Below are 21,110 nucleotides of genomic sequence, written 5' to 3' on the forward strand. Positions count from 1 at the left end.
CACAGCTGTTGATGTAAGCCAGGACCGCGATTCAAAAACGCAACGATCTTCCAACAGTCACATTTCTGGCATTAAAGTGAAGACAAGGAACCGATGTCTTGTTTACACATTGTGCAATAAAGTACATTTTTTTTAATCCTAGTTCTGGAGGCAGTTTCACCTTTGTGGGTGTTGTGGTTTTTTGGTGAATATCAACTCATCAGAAATGAATACAAAATTGGATAAAAGGCACCCATAATGGACACAATTACCTGTCTGAAAGTGTGACCATGGCACACTGCAGTGCAAAACACCCTCAGACCTAGACAGATAACCCATACTCCCGTACACTAACAAAGGATCAGTTCCCCAACTCAGACCTTGTGCATAGACATCCTGCCGTGCCCCTCCCTCAAACTTCCGACAGGTGTGCTTGGCACATCACACTATCATTAGAGAATGTCCATGCACATATCACAACTATACATATCATCAGAGGTGACTGTCTGCATCACAACAAAGCCCAGCACAACTAGATGCCGAAACAGGCCCCTCAAGTGACATTCCTCTTTAGACCTGGTGGCAGCTGACAAAAAAAACATCACTGCAGCATATACCATGCTCACAGGCAGGGTATGGAGTGTGATGATCCATGTCTAAGCCCAATGTCAATGCTTGTGAGTATGGGAGGGTGAGAGCTCCAAAATATATGCAACCACTCTCTCGTGTATAATGAATTCTACAGCTAAAAATGTCACCTTAGAGAAGGGTCACATGATAAACAGGTCATGTGGGAGCTCTGCCAGAGAAAGGGAATGCACAGGTATCTCCTTATTGGTAAGCAGAAGGGGAAAGGAAAGCTGGAGTAAATCCCCATATGAACTGCTGAAGTAGAAAACGGATAATAGGCCTGTCTCACTACTCAGATGGAGGAGGAAGAGGAACAAGAGTATAAGATTAAGAGGAAGTAAATTAAATGAAGGAGGACACATGGAAGGAGGCAGACGGTAAAGGAACCCTAGGGCTCCCTGAACATGAAGAAAGACCAGCTCCCTCTGGAGGATTTAGGTGCAGCAGGGCCTCCACTTGTGGAAGATGTACTAGGGTTGGAAGGGAGGAGGACAGCAGCAGGAACTGCTGGCACTCCCTTCTCTTGAGAAGGTGCTCCTGGAGGTGTAGGCAGAAGAGTGGCCAGAGGGATAGCAGTTGGAGGGAGAACACAGCACACTCCTTGCCCTTGATGCATCTGCTCCTGTCCCATCTGGCTTTATGGCAACTACTGGCCCGACAAGCCCAGGAAATCGTCATGCCTGAGTTCCATGTCAATAACTGTGAAACCCATCACCCAAGGCTTCTTGATAAGATCCTACAGTATAAATGGGCCTTCATAATTTGCAAGCTGCCTTTTTGCCATCATATTGCCATGGGCTTTTAGAGCATGCTGTATCTTAATCTTGAAGATAGCAGAACAGTTTTAGAGCAATTAGTTTAGGGGTCTTCAAAGCTATAGGAGACAATGACTGGATTCAATGCAGTCTTTTTTCTTTATATTCCTTTGTGGAAAGAGACATTGAGAAGGTCCAGCAACCATTTCTCCAGGAAGGTAAATGAGATCCATCTAGTGCATTTTCTTTTCCTTTTTTCCCTTGATTTTGTGAAATAGAAATTTACACATTGTCTTGCCAAGGAAAAAAGAATAGTATTAGCAAAGAATACGAGGACACAATATCAAAGATATTAATAACAAGAAGGAAAAATATAAATTACTATTGATAACTGTTTACCATTAAAGAACTGGAAGGGGGAAATTAGGAAAATAGTGGGAGAAAAATAAAGGAAAGAAACAACACTAGCCTGAATTTCCCCTAACTTAGAAGTACAGGCAGTCTCCTAGTTACAGACGCCTGACTCATACCAAAGAACGAGGTTGACGCTTCATTTGATTTCACTGAGCAGTATTTCCAGTGGCATAGACTCCTACACTTCTCCTGCAGCAGATTCAGGAATGACGCATGGCCACATGAAGAACCGTGTGTAGTTGTGTATGCTGTACCTTAGAGGGAACATTGGTAGGGACAGTTGGCCCTTTTGTCAGCTGAAAGGAATCGTCAAATCTACAAGTTCTGAGTTACATACAAATCTGATTTAAGAACAGCTTTAAAAATGTAACTCGTTTTTAACCCGGGGACTGCTTGTAATCACAAAACATTTTCAACCTGATGATACAACAAACAATCTCTTAAGGGATTTTTTACTAAGCTGTGCTAAAAAGTGTCCTGAGCATGCCCTTATTTGGGTCTTTAGAACATAAGAACAGTTCCTCTGGGTCAGACCAATGGTCCATCAAGCCGAGCAGCCCACTCCCATGGTGGCCAATCCAAGTCACTAGCCCCCAGCCAAAACCCTTTTACTTCGGATTTTATCTCATATTTCTGTTCAAAATGAGTTTTCAACAAGTCTTTGAGGCCCCAGAGTAAAAGTGATGTTTACGTGCATGGGAGCTGTCCTGTTGCACATCCATGCAGCATTGTGGCTCTCTATTGTCCACTCTTTCTATTAATTTATTCAATCTTCTATACCGTTCTCACAGGGGAACTCAGAATGGTTTACATTAATTTATTTACGTATTCAAGCATTTTCCCTTGTCTGTTCTGGTGGGCTCACAATCTATCTAATGTACCTGTGGCAATAGGGCGATTAGGTGACTTGCCCAGAGTCACAAGGAACAGTGTGGGTTTTGAGCCCACACCCTCAGGGTGCTGAGGCTATAGTTTTAACCACTGTGCCTCATTCTCCCCTTTTTTCTGCACTATAAAATACTTTTGAGGACAAGTCAGAATGGGCTGAGTAATCTGATGTGGCTGAAGCTAAGTCCACAGGTAACTATTTAAAACGGTGGCCCTAAGATGGGGTTCTAGCATCGTATATTGCTATGACCAGGAGCATATGAAATGCCCAGCCAGGGGACCTTAAGAAAACCTCCAAAGAGTTTGTTAAACTCTTATACTTAGGTACCACAGTTAATACATCCTGTGATGATTTTGTCTGCGGAGAGTAGGCATGCCCTGTTCTAATCAGTTAGTACATGGGCATTTGTCACCCTAATCAATTAGCGCAGGGTTTGTGTGGAAGCCCCTACCCCTTAAAAAATAGGTGGTGGTAAGGTCTCATGCAGTAACGGCCATTAATGGGAGAAACTACTACTACTATTTATTATTTCTAAAGCGCTGAAAGGCATATACAGCGCTGTACATTTTAACATACAATAGACGGACCCTGCTCAGAAGAGCTTACAATCTAATTTAGACAGGACATTTTGGGGTTGGGGAGATTATGGTAGAGGAAATGATACAGTACGTATAGGTATCTGCCAGCCTTGAGTGGGAGTTAGGAGTTGAAAACAGATTCAAAAAAGTGGGCTTTTTGCTTGGATTTGAACGCTGCTAGGGAGGGAGCACGATGTATTGATTCAGGCAGCCTGTTCCAGGCATACGGCGCCGCAAGAAAGACGGGACGGAGTCTGGAGTTGGCAGTGGAAGAGAAGGGTACAGATAAGAGGGGCTTGCCCAACGAAAGGAGATCACGGGAAGGAGCATAGGGGGAGATAAGTGAAGAGAGATTTGGGGGGGGGGGTGCTTCAGAGTGAATGCACTTATAAGTCAGCAAGAGGAGTTTAAACTGTATTCAGAGATGGACGGGGAGCCAATGAAGTGACTTGAGGAGAGGGATGATGTGAGAATAGCGGCTCTCACGGAATATGAGAAACAAAATTGCATCCATTTTACAGCTGCACTTCTTTGCAGCACAGCTTAGTACAGGGGCCCTTTTATGCAGTAACCCATAGCTGTTTAAGGGTCCCCTTTTACAAAGTCATAGTAGCGACTCTCCCGTAGCAAATGCACCAAACCTAAAAGGAACTGAATGGGCTTGGGTGCATTTGCCGCAGAGGAATCGCTCCTGCAGCTTTGTAAAAGGGGCCCTAAGTGCTGAATATGCTCTGCACTAGCCAGCTCCAGAAACCTAGACTGTCAATGTTGATGCCATGTTTAATGCCTGTGGCGATCAGCAAAACACTGATCACCCTCAGCTAAAAAATATTGGACCCAGCGCCTATTATTATTTTTTACTCTTGAATAAAGTCCTTTAAGGGTGATAGCAGGACCACGTTTAATGCAAAATATTTTATCATATGTATATTCCTCATTCATATAGGGGTCCTTTTACTAAGGTGCGCTAACCGATTTAGTGTGCGAAAACTGATTTAGCGCACGCTAAACACTAACATGTGCACGTCAGTGTAGGGACGCGTTAGCGTTTAGCGCGGGCTAATTCAGTTTGCGTGCGCTAAATCGTTGAGCACACCTTAGTAAAAGAGGCACGCTAGCTGTTTTAGATCACGCTAAATATTGACGCACACTAAACACTAATGTGTCTATTATATTCTATGGCGTGTGCTAATATTTCCTGACCCAAAAAGAACAGGTGGAGGGTGGAGGCAGCTGAACTAAAGACTACCACAAATTATTAAGTGTGAATGGGAAGCCCTCAGTCTCACAGCTTGCAATGGGAACACGTCCCGAATGCACCAGCTGTCAGTCATACACCCGGAAAGGTATTATCTGTGAAACATAATCCCTGGGATGTTTCACAGATAATACCTTTCTGGGTGTATGACTTTGACAGATGGTGCATTCGGGACGTGTTCCCTTTGCTAGCTGTGAGACTGAGGGCTTCCCATTCACACTTAATAATTTGTGGTAGTCTTTGGTTCAGCCGCCTCTGCCCTTCACCCGTTATTTTTGGGTCAGGGGAGACTTGTTGTTTTCGCTATATTTGTAGTACTCTCCTTTTGGGTTCTTGTATTGTTCTTGCACGCTAATATTTAGCACACGCTAAAATGACTAGCTCGCCTTAGTAAAAGAGTGGGTTAATTTTTTAAAATTTTTAGTTATTTAATTTATATGGTATTCAAATTACAAAGCAAACAATAATAACTTGTACAGAAAAGCTGGAAAAAAAGGTTAAATAAAAGCAATTATATAAGAAGTGAGTTTTAAAAAATAGCTAATATCATCAAAATGATTTATATTATAAACCCAACTCTATTCTACATTCCTAGTTTATTTATAAAAGAAGATGAGGTGGTGTTTTTTTTTTTTTTTTTTTTAGACAAATGCAAATTGCTTTGAAAGGTGTAATCAGTTTTAGTCACATAATAGCAATTAAAATTAGGCCCAGAATACTACCTATACTTATAATTATTTTGTCAGATTTTCCGAATCAGTGATTCTTACCTATAGAATATATGGTCCTGTGATGGCCCATCATATAACTGTTTCTCTTTGTGAAATGATTAGCTACACAGTTCTAATAAAATAATTGCCAGGAGAGTGTGTGGTGCAGTGGTTAAAGCTACAGCCTCGGAACCCTGAGCGTGTGAGTTCTAACCCGCACTGTTCCTTGTGCCCCTAGGCAAGTCTCTTAATTCTTTCCCTCCCCCCTCCCCAATTTCTCTAGGCACATTAGATAGATTGTGAGCCACTGGGACAGACAGGGAGACCTGAATTCATGTAAACTTTTCTGAGCTCCCTTGGGAGAACAGTATATTTTCCTTTTGCCAGGGCATGTTCCAAAGTTATTTCCTGAGAAAGTAGATTCTTTTGATTATTTTTTTAATTGTCTCTAGAAGAGTGTCCTTGAAGATAAGCCTTGAAGAAATGATGGCAGCATTCTAGCAGACCACTTAGCTATATTTAATGGCCTGTTTGTGACAGGCTTTATGTAACTTTCCAAGTTTAAGAGATATTAAGCAATTGAGCATTTTCAAGCACATAAATGTTTAGGATTTATATTGATTATTTCTCAGTTGTGTGGAGAGAATAGTGGCTCATGCCTAAAAGGTTTTCTGCATCTTTTACAGACAAGTGAAGTACACGGGTCTGTGATAAGCAACAGTGTTAAAATGAATGCAATTCCAAGCAGGCAAATCAGTGATATTTCTTGTCCTTAGCAGTGTGTTAAAAAAATAGCACCTTTTTCTTAACACTATTGTTTTGTGTGTGTGTGTATTTGTTTTTTTACTAAACTGCATTAAGCTACTAGTGCAGGTTTTACCATGCAGTAGACATTACAAGCTCAGACCTGGGTTAACATCTACATGTGTTAAAATGGTAGGTAGGGGCACGGAATAGGCCATGACTTAGGCAGGTTGGAGACATGGCTAGTGGTAGTACAGATTGCTACTGTCAATCTGGTAATGTGGTCAAAACCTGAACCCCAGACAACTCTCACCAGCTTCAACCCCCTCTCCCCCGCCCCAGTCTGATTCCCCTCTCCAATCCTCCATTCCCCCAAACAGACTTGCCTTACGATACTGCACTCCCCCCCAAAGCCCTCCCATATGGTACAGTCTTTCCCACCTGTCTCCAACCCAGCCATCACCTCACCCCTTAGACAGAACCCTGGAACCCCACTTCTAAAACTAGCTTGGATGTAAAGCTTGGTTGTCTAGTGGAAAAGAGCAGGAGTGGTCACCTCTTCTCTTGCTCCTTCCATTGCTGGGCTTGAAATAACATCATTGACCCTTAGTGGTGTTCCCTTTTTACTATCCTTAGAAGTCAGCCTTCTATATACCATCCACAAGAGTGATCAAGTCTTACCTCCAGGTTGTCCAGGGAGATCTGATAGGTGGGGAGAGTGATGGGGTCGAGACAAGTAGGAGTGCTTATCCTGCACTGGAGGAGGTCTGTGTGGGGGTTAGAGGACCAGAAGGGGGGTATGTTTGGTGGTTCAGGATCAGAAGAAGGTGTTTGTTAAAGAGTGGTGGATGATCAGAAAGGAGAGTCAGAAGGAATGAGGGAGAAGGGATGAGGGATCAGAAGGGGGCATCAGAGAAGGAGCATAGATGATAGGAAAGGGAAAGGGCTATTTGAAGGATAGAGCAGTTGATTGGGGATAGGTCAAAAACCATGCTTAGCTGTCATGTTGACAGCTCCTGATAGAAAGCAAATTGTACACCACGGATCTTTTCCAAGATAGGGCGGGAGAAGGGAGGAGTGGCCTAGTGGTTAGAGCCACTAGAGAATGACACGGTGACGGTTTACCCGCGGCCACCGCATTTAAGCCGCGGGTCACCGCCAAAAACGGGGAAGAAAACTAGCAGTCGCTGCGGTGACGGGGACAAGGCCATTCACCGACCACGGAAACGGTGAACAGGTTTGTCCCCGCGGGCCAATGTACCCCCTTCTAGGAACCGCTATTTACCTGTGTTTCACCGTGCTCCTCATTTGTCAGATCAACCCTTCCTGCCAATCGCAGCAGAAGGGTACCCAACCCCTCCTGCCGGTCCTCCCAATGGCCTCCCCTAAGATCGCCGGCAGGAGGGTACCCAACCCCTCCTGCTGGACCCCCCCCAACGAACCCTCCCACCCCGGAACCCCCTTAGTCTTACTTTCCAAGTTGGACCGGACAGCTCCTCGCTCGTCTGGCCAGCAGGCCTGCCTCTGTCCAAATGAGGCGGGCCCGCCCCTCCCCTCCCCTGCCTAACCCACAGGATCCTAGGGCCTGATTGGCCCAAGCACCTAAGGCCCCTCCTATAGCGGGAGTGGCTTTAGGTGCCTAGACCAATCAGGCCCTAGGATCCTGTGGGTTGGGCAGGGTAGGGGCGGGCCCGCCTCATTTGGACGGAGGCAAGCCTGCTGGCCATACGTGTGAGGATGGTGAGACGGGGACGGGGCGGTGACGGGGATGGTGAGACGGGGACGGGGCGGTGACGGGGATGGTGAGACGGGGACGGGGCGGTGACGGGGACCAATTTTTTCACCGTGTCATTCTCTAAGAGCCACCACTACAGAATGACACGGGGACACATTTTCCCCATCCCCCTGGAACTCATTTTCCCGTCCTGGTGAGTTCTTTTCTTCTCCCTGCCCCATTCCTGTAAGCTCTGTCCTCATCTGCACAAGCCTCAAACACTTTAAAATCATAAGTGTCCGAGGCTTGTGTGGTTATGGCAGAGCTTACAGGAATGGGACATGGACAATGAAAAAACTTGCGGGGACAGGATGGGAAAATTGAGTTCCTGCGGGGACAGGGACAAATTTGTCCCTGTGCCATTCTCTAGCTACCATCTCAGCTCCCTGAAGTTGCAGACTCAATCCTAGTTTTGTTCCCTCTGACCCTGGGCAAGTCACTCAACTTCCATTGTCCCAGGTACAATAGTCAGATTGTGAGCCCACCAGGACAGATAGAGGGGACCCACCCCCTCCCCCCAGAGTACCTGATCAACATTCATTGAAAACCACTTAGGTCCCCTTTGTTGTATACAAATAATAAAATAAATAAATGTCGGGGTAAGGGATGGTGTTGGGGGTAAGGGGGGTATCGCAGGGTTACAGGTTCGGGGGCGATCTGGGGTTCAGGGGCGGTCGTGGGGGATGCATTTAGGCGAAGGACAGGCCCCCTCCTTCGCCCAAAAGGTCTTGTTTTGGGCTTTTGGGACTTAGGCTGTTTTTTGGTTGATAAAGTGTTGTAAGTGTAGACGTAGTGATGGTCTGGGTGTTTAAACAGCTGAACGTAGAGGTAGGCTAATCTAAAAAGAACCCTCTTTTGGATGTTTTTTTGAGAATGGATATTTTGCCTGCTTCTACTTTCAGCATTTAGGGCCTTAGGCTAAAAGGGGACTTAGATGTTTTTTTAAAATTATGCCACTCTATATCACTCTATAATTCAAAAAAATAGGAAAAGACGTAAACTTATAGAAAAAAACCAATAAATTGATGGAACGTCTTTAACTGTTCATCTCCGGCAGTTCAAAGAGCAAGAATAACTGTTTAATAAACAGCCTCAAAGTCTTCGACCAGAATGTGTCCCCAGGTGCAATCAGTATGGCAGAGAACTTCAAACTGATCGATTGTTGGTTCAGGTACATTGATGACATTTTTATGATCTGGACAGGAGATGAAATGACCCTTAAAGATTTTGTTAATTATCTTAATGGAGTTCATATTACAATCAAATTTGAAATGTCTTTTCATAAGCAAGAGATTGCTTTTTTGGATGTATGGGTAGTTCGGGAAGATGACCTATTAAACACCCAAATGTTTTCTAAACTGACAGATAGAAACACCTTTCTGTACTATGGAAGTAGGTGTCAGGTCAAAAGCGCGCCGGGACAAAGGCGCGCCCAGACAATTGAGCGCAGCGCGGAGGCGCGCGCCGCTCTAAATTACTGTTTTTAGGGCTCCGAAGGGGGGGGCGTGTGGGGGGGAACCCCCCCACTTTACTTAATAGAGATCGCGCCGCGTTGTGGGGGGTTTGGGGGGTTGTAACCCCCCACATTTTACTGAAAACTTCATTTTTTTCCTGTTTTTAGGGAAAAAGTTAAGTTTACAGTAAAATGTGGAGGGTTACAACCCCCCAAATCCCCCATAACGCTGGCGCGATGTCTATTAAGTAAAGTGGGGGGGTTCCCCCCCACGCCCCCCCGTCAGAGCCCTAAAAACAGTAATTTAGAGTGGCGCGCGCCTCCGCGCTGCGCTCAATTGTCCAGGCGCGCCTTTGTCTTTCACGCCGTTGTCTATGAACCATGGAAGTATGCACCCTAAGCATCTTAAAGACAGTTTGCCAATATCACAATTTTTCTGTTATCGACGAATATGTACATCTAAAGAACAGTACATTAATAAAGCAGGTAGTCTGAAAGCTAAATTCATGGAGCACAGTTACCCCAAGAAAGTAGTTAACCATGCTTATAAAAGAGCGCTGTTATTGCAGCCTCGACAAACCTCACGGGATGATCTCTTGTTAACCTGTAATTTAAAATATACATCTTCTTCTCATGAAATTGCTTCATTTATTAGAAAACGGTGGTGTTTATTTCCAGGTCATAGTAGCTTGAGACAACATAAATGTATGATTTCATACACTCGTAATGGTAATTTGACTGATAGATTGTGTAAAGCAGACATCTGGATATCGAGACAGCAGACGGAAGAGGCTGGCTTTACAAAATGTAGGCATTGTTCTGTTTGTATGATGACAATAAATGGAGAAAACCGAAGGGATCAACTTCATGTACCTCAGCAAATGTTATTTACATAATAAAATGCCCCTGCGAGATGATATACATTGGGCAAACATCTCGTATGTTTAGTACTTGAATGGTAAAACATTGTTCCTGCCTTATAAATCAATGGCTGGAGAAACCTCTAGTAAAACATTGTCTGCAAGAACATCACAGTTTTGATGATTTGAGATGTACGATCATTCTGCAACTTGTGGTGTCTTCTCGAGGGGGAGATATGAAATGTTGCCTCAGACGACAAGAGCAGTGTCTTATATTTGAGCTGATTACTATTGAACTGGCAGGATTAAATTCAGCAATTGAATGGAAAGCTTTTTTTTTTTAATGATTGATTTGAATTGTGAGGAAAGTCATTCATGTGTATTTTGAGCTACCCCTTTAAGATGACGCCTTTTCAAGTTTTGCGGGCTAATGACATCATTTCAGCAATATAAAGAGCGTAGATGCCGCATTTCTCAGCTTGGACACTTTGCATTTGCTAGTGAGATTGGTTATTCTCCTGACACAGCCAGAGCACGAAACAAGGCCGTGCATGGACTCTTGTTGAGAAGAGCCAGAAGTTTGCCTTTGAATTTTGATTTTTTTGGATACTTTATAGACATTTCTGCTGAACACTTTTGTGGATTACAATCATCGCTGATGGAAGAAAGAAAAAAACTTGAAAGTTGTCCGGACAGACATTATTGAGATAAGTGTTTTCATGCAGTTTTTTTTAAACTCACAAGTACTGTGGCACTGTTCACCTTCAATAGTTTAAATTAGAGCATTTTTGCAGCTCGGTTTGTTGGCCTATGGGTTTTTCTCCCTAGATTGGGGAGGTGTTTTTTTTTAACCATGGGTCTATTTTCCGGAGCTGGGCCTATGATTGAAAAGTAAGCCCCTTATAGGAGCTGATTGTACCTGGGGACACATTCTGGTCTAAGACTTTGAGGCCGTTTATTAAACAGTTATTCTTGCTCTTTGACCTGCCGGAGATGAACAGTTAAAGACGTTCCATCAGTTTATTGTTTTTTTAATAAACATAAACAAACATGCATGGGCTAATAGCAAGGAAGCGCTGCCCTATCGGCCCAGCCATGTAATATGGTGCTTGTTCAATAACTTTCTGCTCTGTGCAATTAAAGCAGGACATGCTGCATGCATTTACCTCACAGGCTTTTACTCTGTAGTAAAAGAGCCTCTATGATCTAGATCAGGGCTGCCCAAGTCCGGTCCTCGAGATCTACTGGCAGGCCAGGTTTTCAGGCTATCCACAATGAATATGCATGAGAGAGATTTGCCTGCACTGCCTTCTTGGTATGCAAATCTCTCGCATGCATGTTCATTGTGGATAGCCTGAAAACCTGGCCTGCCAGTAGATCTCGAGGACCGGACTTGGGCAGCCCTGATCTAGACAAAGGAGCATGAGAGTGAAAAAAAAAAAAAAAGATTAATAGTTACTGTTAGAGCTAGGGCCAACTTTTTCTGCACTAGGCATATTTATTCAGAATTACAATCTTGTTCCACACCTTTTATCTTTTAATGTGAGCTTGCTTTAGTGAGGGTAGGGGAGGAGATGCATGGAGCAGTGGTTCGCCTCATCATCTGCCAGAGTCAAATGATGTCCAAGTGCCGATAATCGAAACCATCTTTCTGTACATCTAGCGAGGTGCTCCAGCCTCTGTATGTTTAGAACATGAGATGAGCTTGGTAGAGGTGTGTTATGGCCGGGCTTTGGGCAGTCTCAAGGGCGGGTTAGACATGGACATCTTGCAGCGATAATCAAACATTTTGCAAAAAAACCTGGACAGAACTTATACGTTTGGAACTAGACTTGTTTTAGAAGGGTCTAAGTGCCACAAAGGTGCCCAAACTGGCCAGATGACTACTGCATGCATCAAGGTAAGACACACCCACACTCCCCCGGTGCTTACGGATCCCCCTCACACCCACAAAGATCAGAATACAAATGTACAAACTTGTCTCCAGAACATCAGTACCTGGTATTGGAAAGCCTAGTAGAGCTGCACACAAGTGTCTTAAGTAGCCTGGTGGGTGAGCTAGTGAATCATAGAAAGGAGTAGCAAGTCCCATAAGCCACTCTAACCACCACATTCATGGTGGAAAATGTGAGCCTAACAAAACTCTATTCTACTGCCATATAAAGTAGGTGCCACCTGCAGCCATAAGGGCTATTGGGGTTGTAAACTGGTGGGTATAGTGGGTTTTGGGGGGCTCACCATAACCTATATGGGAGTTCTGGTGAGATGTTTATCTGGCACCCTTTATGTGCCCTCTGAGATGCTCCACTGCTTTGTTGCCATGTCTGGGTGGCCAGTCCATTACAGGACTGGCCCCTCCCACATCCAACTAGTCTTGTTTTGGGTGTTTGGGACTTGGACAAAATTTTGGTCAAAAATGTAATATAAAGGTAGACATAAGAGGGTTTTTTTGGGGGGATGGAGAGTGGGTATGACAGTGCTAATCAATTCACTTGCACAACACACAAGGTAACTTATGTCAGCTAAATAAATTACATCAGAAACCTATTCTGACAAAATAACTTAGACACTCGGGAGAGTAGGCTTTGCCTAAGTTAAATAAAACGAGCCTCAGGAACGCCAGAGCCTCTGTATTCAGCTATACAGTTGACCTATCTTCGGCTCCTCTTAGAGCCAGCACTTACCCGGGAAAAAACTCCACCCATGGGAGAAAGAAAACCTAAGGTATTGCTAGCTGTAGAGACAAAATCAAACCAAAAGCACTAAACTCCCCAGTGTCTAAGAGCGTGGTAATACAAAGAAATACACTTAACAAAACAAACACTCTTAGACACTGAGGAGTTTAATGCTTTTGGCTTGATTTTGTCTCTGCAGCTAGCAATACCTTAGGTTTTTTTCTCCCATGGGTGGAGTTTTTTCCTGGGTAAGTGCTGGCTCTAAGAGGAGCCGATGATTCTAGCAGGTCAGCTGTATAGCTGAATACAGAGGCTCTGGCGTTCCTGGCCAGGCCTGTAGCTCTGAGGCTCGTTTTGGATAAAAGGTTTGTTTAACTTAGGCGAAGCCTACTCTCCCGAGTGTCTAAGTTATTTTGTCAGAGTAGGTTTCTGGAGGGCTAATCAATTAGCATGTGAGTCGTCACACATTAATTGATTAGCGCAGCAATATCATGTTTAATGGCTGCAGGTGAAAGTTGCCCGTTTTCCGGCCTTAGCACGTGGGAAAGTCACATGGAAGTTAAGGCGATTTTAATGAAAGAACCACTAACATAAAAACATAAGTTTAAGAACTCAACATTTTCTCTATACCAGGCCCTAGATTACTAATCACATTATCACACATTGATGTCAAGGTGGCTGGAAAAAATGATGTTGAGATTCTAAAACAGAAATTATGTTTAAAATAATTGCTGCATTAAATAAAGGAATAATAAAAATGTATAACCCAGAATTATATTCATTTCTGCAGAGAATGCTAACTGTGTTTTTAAATTCTTAGGTGGATGTATTGGACTGACTGGGAGGAGGATGAAATAGATGACAATGTAGGAAGAATTGAAAAAGCATGGATGGATGGATTTAATCGGCAGATATTTGTGACTTCAAAAATGCTGTGGCCAAATGGTTTAACATTGGATTATGATACCAATGCATTATACTGGTGTGATGCTTACTATGATCACATTGAAAGAATATTTTTGAACGGAACAGAGAGAAAGGTAAATGAAAAATTGGGGGAGGATTGTGATTGTTAACTTCTTGTAACATATATGTTTTAGAAGTGCATTTCATTTTGCATTTTTCTTTTGACCCAGCAGCATGGTTTAATATGAAACGATATGAAAATATTGGATTAAATGTACAAGCGCCAAGTTAAATTTTGTATAAAATTTGTAAAATCACCAGAACCTATTACCTTGGCATACAGCAATTTTGCATTGTGTTACTTCGCTTGAGTTGAAAGACAAGTCAATAAACAAGTTACAGGAGAGATCTGTTTATTAGATGATTTACTAACCCCACCTTTTACGAAGCCACGTTAGACTTTTTTATCGCTGGCCATGGCGGTGTTAGCTCCAATGCTCATAGAATTCCTATGAGCGACGGAACTAATACTGCTGCGGCCGGAGATTTAAAAAAGCCTAATGTGGCTTCATAAATGGGAGGGGTAGGGGGTAAAAGACAGCTGTGTTAACTTACTTTGGATACATTTTTTCTAAAGTGTGGTAAAACTCTGGGTTTAGTGTGTTCTAATGTAGGACTTTCCTGTGTTCTAAGCCCAGATTTACTGCAGTATTTTTTTAGGCTTTTGTTTTGTTTTTTACACTAATGTTTGCATTAATACTTGCAAATAATTTACTTAGAAGCACTTGGGCCCTGATTCTATAAATGTCGCCTAGCCGATCTAGGCACTTAGCTCAATTTTCTTAATTAGCTTAATCGGCACCATTAATTGACAGCACCATTAAAAAACAACACCATTATACAATGAATTAGCTGGGATACGCCTAACCCAGTAGGCACCTACCACTTCTATGCAGGCATCTATTTGAGGCACCTCAGGGTGGATTTGGGGCATGGTTTGACTTAGGCCCTAATAGGCACCTAACTTAGGCAAACTCATTTAGGCCTAGAAAATCCTGTTTGGTGTCAGAGATTTCTTTGGCACAGCTAGGAGTGATTTTATAAACAGCACCTATTGCATGATTGACAATTGTGCCCAGTGACACTCAGAAGTTAGACCAGGGGTGGGCAATCCAGTCGGCTTTTCAGGATTTCCCCAATGAATATGCATGAGATCTATTTGCATGCACTGCCTCCCATTGTATGCAAATGGATCTCATGCATATTTATTAGGGAAATCCTAAAAACTCGACTGGATTGCAGCCCTCGTTGCCCACTCCTGAGTTAGGCACTGTTTATAGAACCAGGGCCTCACTGCCTTCTATTTAGGAGGTTCCAAGGGCTTCAGTGTTAACCAAGTGTTAAAAATATCCATGAAAGATGAGAAGGGGGGGGGGAAACCCAGACAGTTCACAGTAGAAAATAGAGTTGGGAAAAAAAAAATCAAGAAAACAAAGAAATATGGTTAAAAAGTTTTTAATAAAATTTAGGGGTCCTTTTATCAAGCTGTGGTAGGGGTTTAACGCACGTAATGCCACACGTTAAACCGCCTGCCGCGCTAGCTGCTAACGCCTGCATTGAGCAGGCATTAGTTTTTTAGCCGGCCGCGGGGGTTAGCGTGTGATGAAATGTCCGACGCACTAACCCCGTTAGTGTGGCTTGATAAAATGACCCCTTAGTTTAGGGGTCAAAAATCACTTGCCCATTGAAGCCATGGCTTGGCTTGCAACTGCTTCAAGGGCAAATGATGTTACCTTAATGGGGAATCTCAAATTTAATAGTCAAAATTCAAACATCCAGCGATGAGATCTAGACAATTCATTTCTGCATTTCCTAAATGGCTAGCACAGCATGTTTTTAGAATGCTAATCCTAATGCAATAACCCCCAAATTCCGGCACCAAAAAATCAGTGTCAATCAGAATGGCATGCAGCACTATTCTATAAAAGGCTCCCATTATTTATAGAATCACATTTAGTGGCCGCATGTGGCATAACATAAGAACAGCCTGACTGGGTCAGACCAATGATTCATCAAGCCCAGTAGCCCGTTCTCACAGTTGCCAATCCAGGTCCCTAGTACCTGGCCAAAACCCAAGGAGTAGCAACATTCCATACAGAATCTCAAAGAATAGCAAGATTCCGGAATCCCAGAGAGTAACAAGATTCTAGAATCCCAAACAGTAGCAACATTCCATGCTACCAATCCAGGGCAAGCAGTGGCTTCCCCCCATATCTTTCTCAATAACAGACTATGGGCTTTTCCTCCAAGAAATTGTCCAAGCATTTCTTAAAACCAGCTACGCTATCCACTCTTACCACAACCTCTGGCAATGTGTTCCAGAGCTTAACTGTTCTCTGAGTGAAATTTTTTTCCTATTGGTTTTAAAAGTATTTCCCTGTAACTTCATTGAGTGTCCCCCTAATCTGGTGCACCTATTTAGGCCAAGAAAAAATAGGCTTAAATGTCTGTGTCTAAGTTGTGCGTGGATCGGGTGTATTCTATAACATTGTGCCTAACTTTTAGGAATATATATTATCAGGCTATTGCTTTAATTACTCTTTAACACAATTATATCCTTACAGAGTAATTTATATCATTTCAATTCAATTTTTTGGTCATCAGATGTGCTTTCTCATTTACTGATCGTTCTAAATCCATGGAAAGATATGAACTGCTTGGGCAACGATTATAGATCGGTTAGATCTCAAAATCATTATGTGGCACTCTCTATTGAGCACAAATCTTCTCAAATATATTCATTTTTATTGTTTTCTTATCACATTACGAAACTCAATTAAAATGTATAATTGTAACACTTATCAGTGTACTCTTCCTTTTATGTTGGTTGGGGACTTAGTTCCTCCGACATGTTTCGCCAAATGGCTACTTCAAGGATGACCCCTAAAATACATATCACAGTGTTCGATCTAGAATCACCCATCTAGTACATCTAATCATTCTTATTTCACTATCTATGCTTTACTAATATTGTTTTTATAATCATTTAAAACATACTTACCTAATCACCCCTTAGTCCATTTTAGGAATACTCACAACTCACCCATGCTCCATTTTGTGATCTGCACAGTAGAATTTACACTTATCACTTTATAGAATGCACTTAGAAATTTGAGTGTATCTATCTATGTACCAACATGCACAATCGATAATTAAGCAATCTTTCTTTATCATGAAAAAAATCAGATCTATAAGAACATATTTTGATATGGAACCATTTCAGATCTTAGTGAAGTATCTGATCTTGCTGAGACTGGACTACTACAAAATCATATTAGCCATTTGTTCCAAAATCTTTTACAGCCCATTTACACTGGTTCAGAATTCAGCAGTCAGACTGATCGTCAGGCTCCGGAAATTTGAACACCTACAACTTTACTACAAGAGCCTACATTGCTCATCTGTTGTATCCAGAATAAAGTTTAAGGCATCACAATCTTTAAAGTCCTAAATAGCAATGCTTCTGACTTATTTATTTATTTAAAATATCATTCGCCTAAAATCTAGGCGGCTTACATTAAAATATCCAAAGTTATTCAACAGACATTTGCAAAGTTAAATAGTACTTCAAGGTTCTACTAAATATTCTGCCAGAAATACTCTTCAACTAAACTTTCTAATGTATAAAAATCTGAGATCAACTAGACATTTATCCCTGTCCAATCAATGCTAACTAGCTAATCTATGGAACCTCCTCCCACTGAATTTACACCTGTGTGACCACTATCTCAGATTCAGGAAATTGTTTCGGGTTTTTTTTTGTTGTTGTTGTTGTTTCAAGATATCAAATGAACTAATGAATTAATTTGTACTGTACTGAAGCAATGCACTCTATTATGTTGGTATAAACCACTTAACATTGTAATTCCTGGGTCAACTAACCTAGCTATTGATTCTGGAATCTGTCTTTGAAATGAATAGGCAAAGGCAGAATAGAAAAATCTGTAAACATAAGATAACAGAACATTAGATGTTAATTGCCAATGATCAGCACTGATTAGTTTGTTAAACAAGTTGTGCATGCAATTTGAGCTGCACAGAACAGAATCTGGGCCGAAGTTTCCATACCAACTTTCCACCCATATCAAAAGAGAATAAAACATTCCCAAAGGAATTAAGGGGCTCTTTTACTAAGCTGTGGTAAGCACTAATACATGCTTGCCGCAGCTAAAAAGGCCTTACTGTGGGGCACGCATAGGCGTCCTGTAGTAATTTTGTGATTGGCATGCACTTCCCATGTTTTAGCAGAGAGTAAGTTTTTTGTGCTAATCAGTTAGTGCACCTACATTACCACATGTTATTAGGGCCTGATTCTATAAAAGGCACCTAACGGTACCTAGCTTGTAGGTGCCGGTCGGCGTGGTTGTCAATCAACCGTACAGTGCCATTAATAGAATCATGCCTAGTGGTGTCTAAGAGGACTTGGGCTTCACTAGGAGTTGTAAAGGTAGGCGTCATTAGGCATTGGTGGTTGCATGGACTTAGACATTGCCAAGCATCACATGGGTAACTACATGTAACTCTAATCATCAATTAAAATATATCCTATATAATAAAACCCTAGCCGCGCATGCGCACTCAACTGTGTGCTTCCGTGATCTCTGATCTGTGAGATGTAGGGCCGTGGCCGCAGGAGTGCGCATGTCCCCAGCCTTACTGATTCCCAGCCGCCAGCGTTGGACTCCCTGCTCCTCTCATGAGCTGGACCAGCGTCGGAGAAGGCTTCCGACGCTGGCGGGGATCAAGAGGAGCCGCTGCGACACTCGCCCAGAGCAGGGAAGCGCCGAAAGAGACTCCAGCTGCGAGCCGCTCAGTGGGACCAGGAAGGCAGCCAGGCGAGGGAGGGAAACAGAAACAAAAAGGGTACGTGCAGGGAGAAGCTGGGCCTGCCTGCGGGAACACGATAAGGGAAGGGGTGGGGGCCCTTGGAGCAGGCTACACTGCGGTAGGGAAGGGGGAGGAGCCAAAAGGAGCAGGCCATATCGTGCTAAGAGTAGGGAAGGGGGATGGGGGAAAAAGCTGATACTGCTGCACCAGGACTTGGAGGGGAAGGGAAATATCTGCTGCTGCTGCACAGGGAAATGGAGGGGGAGGGAAATGCTGTTGCAGCTGCACAGGGAAATGCAGGGAATGAATGACAGAGAGACAGCAGGAGGGAGGGAGACAGAAAGAAAGGAGGAAAGACACAGGGGCAGGGAGAGAGACAGAAAGACAGAGAAAGGGGGCCAGGGAGAGAGAGAGACAGTGGGAGGGAGAGAGACAGAAAGACAGACATACATATATTCTAGCACCTGTTTATGTAACGGGCTTAATGCTAGTATATATATATATATTTGTAAATTCTTTTTATTGAAGCAAAGAACATACATAAAACCAAGGACAAACTTCCAAGATTTTTTTTGATATAGAAGATATCCATAATCCCAATGTAACCCCCTGCCACCCTTAATCCGACCCCTCCCCCCTCCAATCTAGTCCAATATAGTCATCAGTCATAAAGATAAATAAAGCAGATCAGAGAGGTTACAATTCTTAAAGTAAAGTCAGAGACAAAACATATATAGGAACTTTGCATACAAAACCACCAAGATCTAAACCTGATGTGCCGCCCCCTAAAATTCAAAGGAGAGACAAAGACAAGACCTTATCAAATTAGGGTGTCCAGACCAAAGCAAATACTGAGTAAATGAAAAGAGTCATAGTTAGCCAGTAGTAAAATCTAGGAAAGAAGACGAAACCCAAAAGGCCCCTCATATAATACAAAACAGCAAAACACCAATTTATTGTTTTAATAATAAACTCTAATCCCTATGAGGTAGGGATAGCTAAAATTGTTCCCAAATGGCTTGACACTTCTGCCAGCGAGAGCTTTCAGCAGAACCAGCGTCTCTCCTTTCTAAAGATGCTAGATCAAAAAGAGACCATTGCCACTGCCCATAATGTGGCGGGCAAGGATCTCTCCACCAGACCAAAATAGCCAAGTTACCTAATTGCAAGGCCTTGGGCATAAAGAAAGCCTGCCCCTCCACCCCATGAAGAGCCCATCCAGAAGTTGAAAAGTCAAGTCCATGGCACAAAGTTGTAGAACAGTAGTCCATATCTTTCTTCACAGCCAAAACATATGGCCCAAAAAAGCCATGGGGGCCTGCCACTTGGGACAACTTCTATCTGTGTCAAGTCCAGTCTTAAAAGCCCTCCAATGTGACACATATGTCCAAAGTATAAATTTGTAAGCTTGTTCTCTCATTAGCATATGGGTAGATATCAAAGAAATATGTCTTAACATTACGACAAACCAATTCTGGGGCCACCTCAGCCCCTAATTCCTAAGACCATGCAGACAGCAGAGACTCCCATGAGATATCAGGAAGGAGGTCTGCCAAAAATTTGCAAAAATGAGTGAGAGAGCCTGTCCGTTTCCTTAAGATGAAAACATTTCTCCAGAGAATGGGCTAGATCCACCCGAAGTGCCTCCTGATCCAAACTAAGAATATAGGCCCTGATTCTATAAAGGGTGCCTTAGGCATGCCTAAAGTTAGGCATGCTTTAGGCATCCAATCTAAGCAGTTAATGAGTCAATTAAGAGTCTTAACAAGTGATAATTAGTACTTAGGCGTCCAAAGGATGTAGATACCACTTTGTAGACGCAGCCACAATTTCATGGACACCCATGTTTAAAATTCACGCCTAACTTAATAGGCGTGGGAGTGGAATGAGCGTGGTTTGGGCAATGACTAAATTTGGGCATCCTTTGATTCATTTACATAACACTGAGCTTAGTTTGGGCTTCAGATAGATCTGAGTTTTATGGACGAAACCTAGGCACTCTAGACGTTCTACCGGAACTTAGGCACAGTTTGGATGTCCTTAAAGCGATCTGCAAAATAGCTCTCTGGGATTTTATTTTTGCTTTATTAAGCTCAAAATACATTTAATAAGGCACATCAAAACAAATATATTGCGTGCAAAACCTATTTTTGTGAACAAACAGCAATGCTATTTGCTAATTAGAAGAAAAAGATCCATTAACTGAAGTACAGCACGTGAAAAACATAGGGGTCCTTTTATCAAGCCGCGCTAACGGGGTTAGCGTGTCGGACATTTCATCACACGCTAACCCCCGCAGCTTTTGAGGACATGTCTGAGGGTCCAGACAGCTTATCAAAACCCGGCATTTTGTCTAGGTTTTGAAAAGTTGTGTCGAACAGGGATGAATTCCACGCATGCATGGCTATCACACGATGATGTAATGTGCACGTGTGTGTGACATCATCACATAGCGTTTGCACATGCACGGACTTCCTCCCTGCCCAACAAGAGCAGGTAGTGGGGGTGGGGCTAGGATGAGCTTGGGGGCGGGATTAGGGTGGGATGGACGGAACTAAGTCCAGAGATGGAGGCGGTAGAAGTCCAGAGATGGCACAA

At 43.0% G+C, this 21,110-nt stretch overlaps 1 protein-coding gene across 1 annotated transcript in view; it reads left to right on the forward strand.

Moving 5' to 3' along the window:
• Positions 1 to 21,110, forward strand: part of LRP1B (LDL receptor related protein 1B) — a 1,445,547-nt gene that overhangs the window by 439,171 nt on the left and 985,266 nt on the right. The window contains exon 11 of the mRNA XM_033944130.1: positions 13,540 to 13,759. Within this exon, the coding sequence (XP_033800021.1) occupies positions 13,540 to 13,759 (220 nt within the window). The remainder of the gene's footprint in view (positions 1 to 13,539; positions 13,760 to 21,110) is intronic.

Source organism: Geotrypetes seraphini, chromosome 5 (assembly GCF_902459505.1).
Source record: "Geotrypetes seraphini chromosome 5, aGeoSer1.1, whole genome shotgun sequence".
Classification (NCBI taxonomy): Eukaryota; Metazoa; Chordata; class Amphibia; order Gymnophiona; family Dermophiidae; genus Geotrypetes; species Geotrypetes seraphini.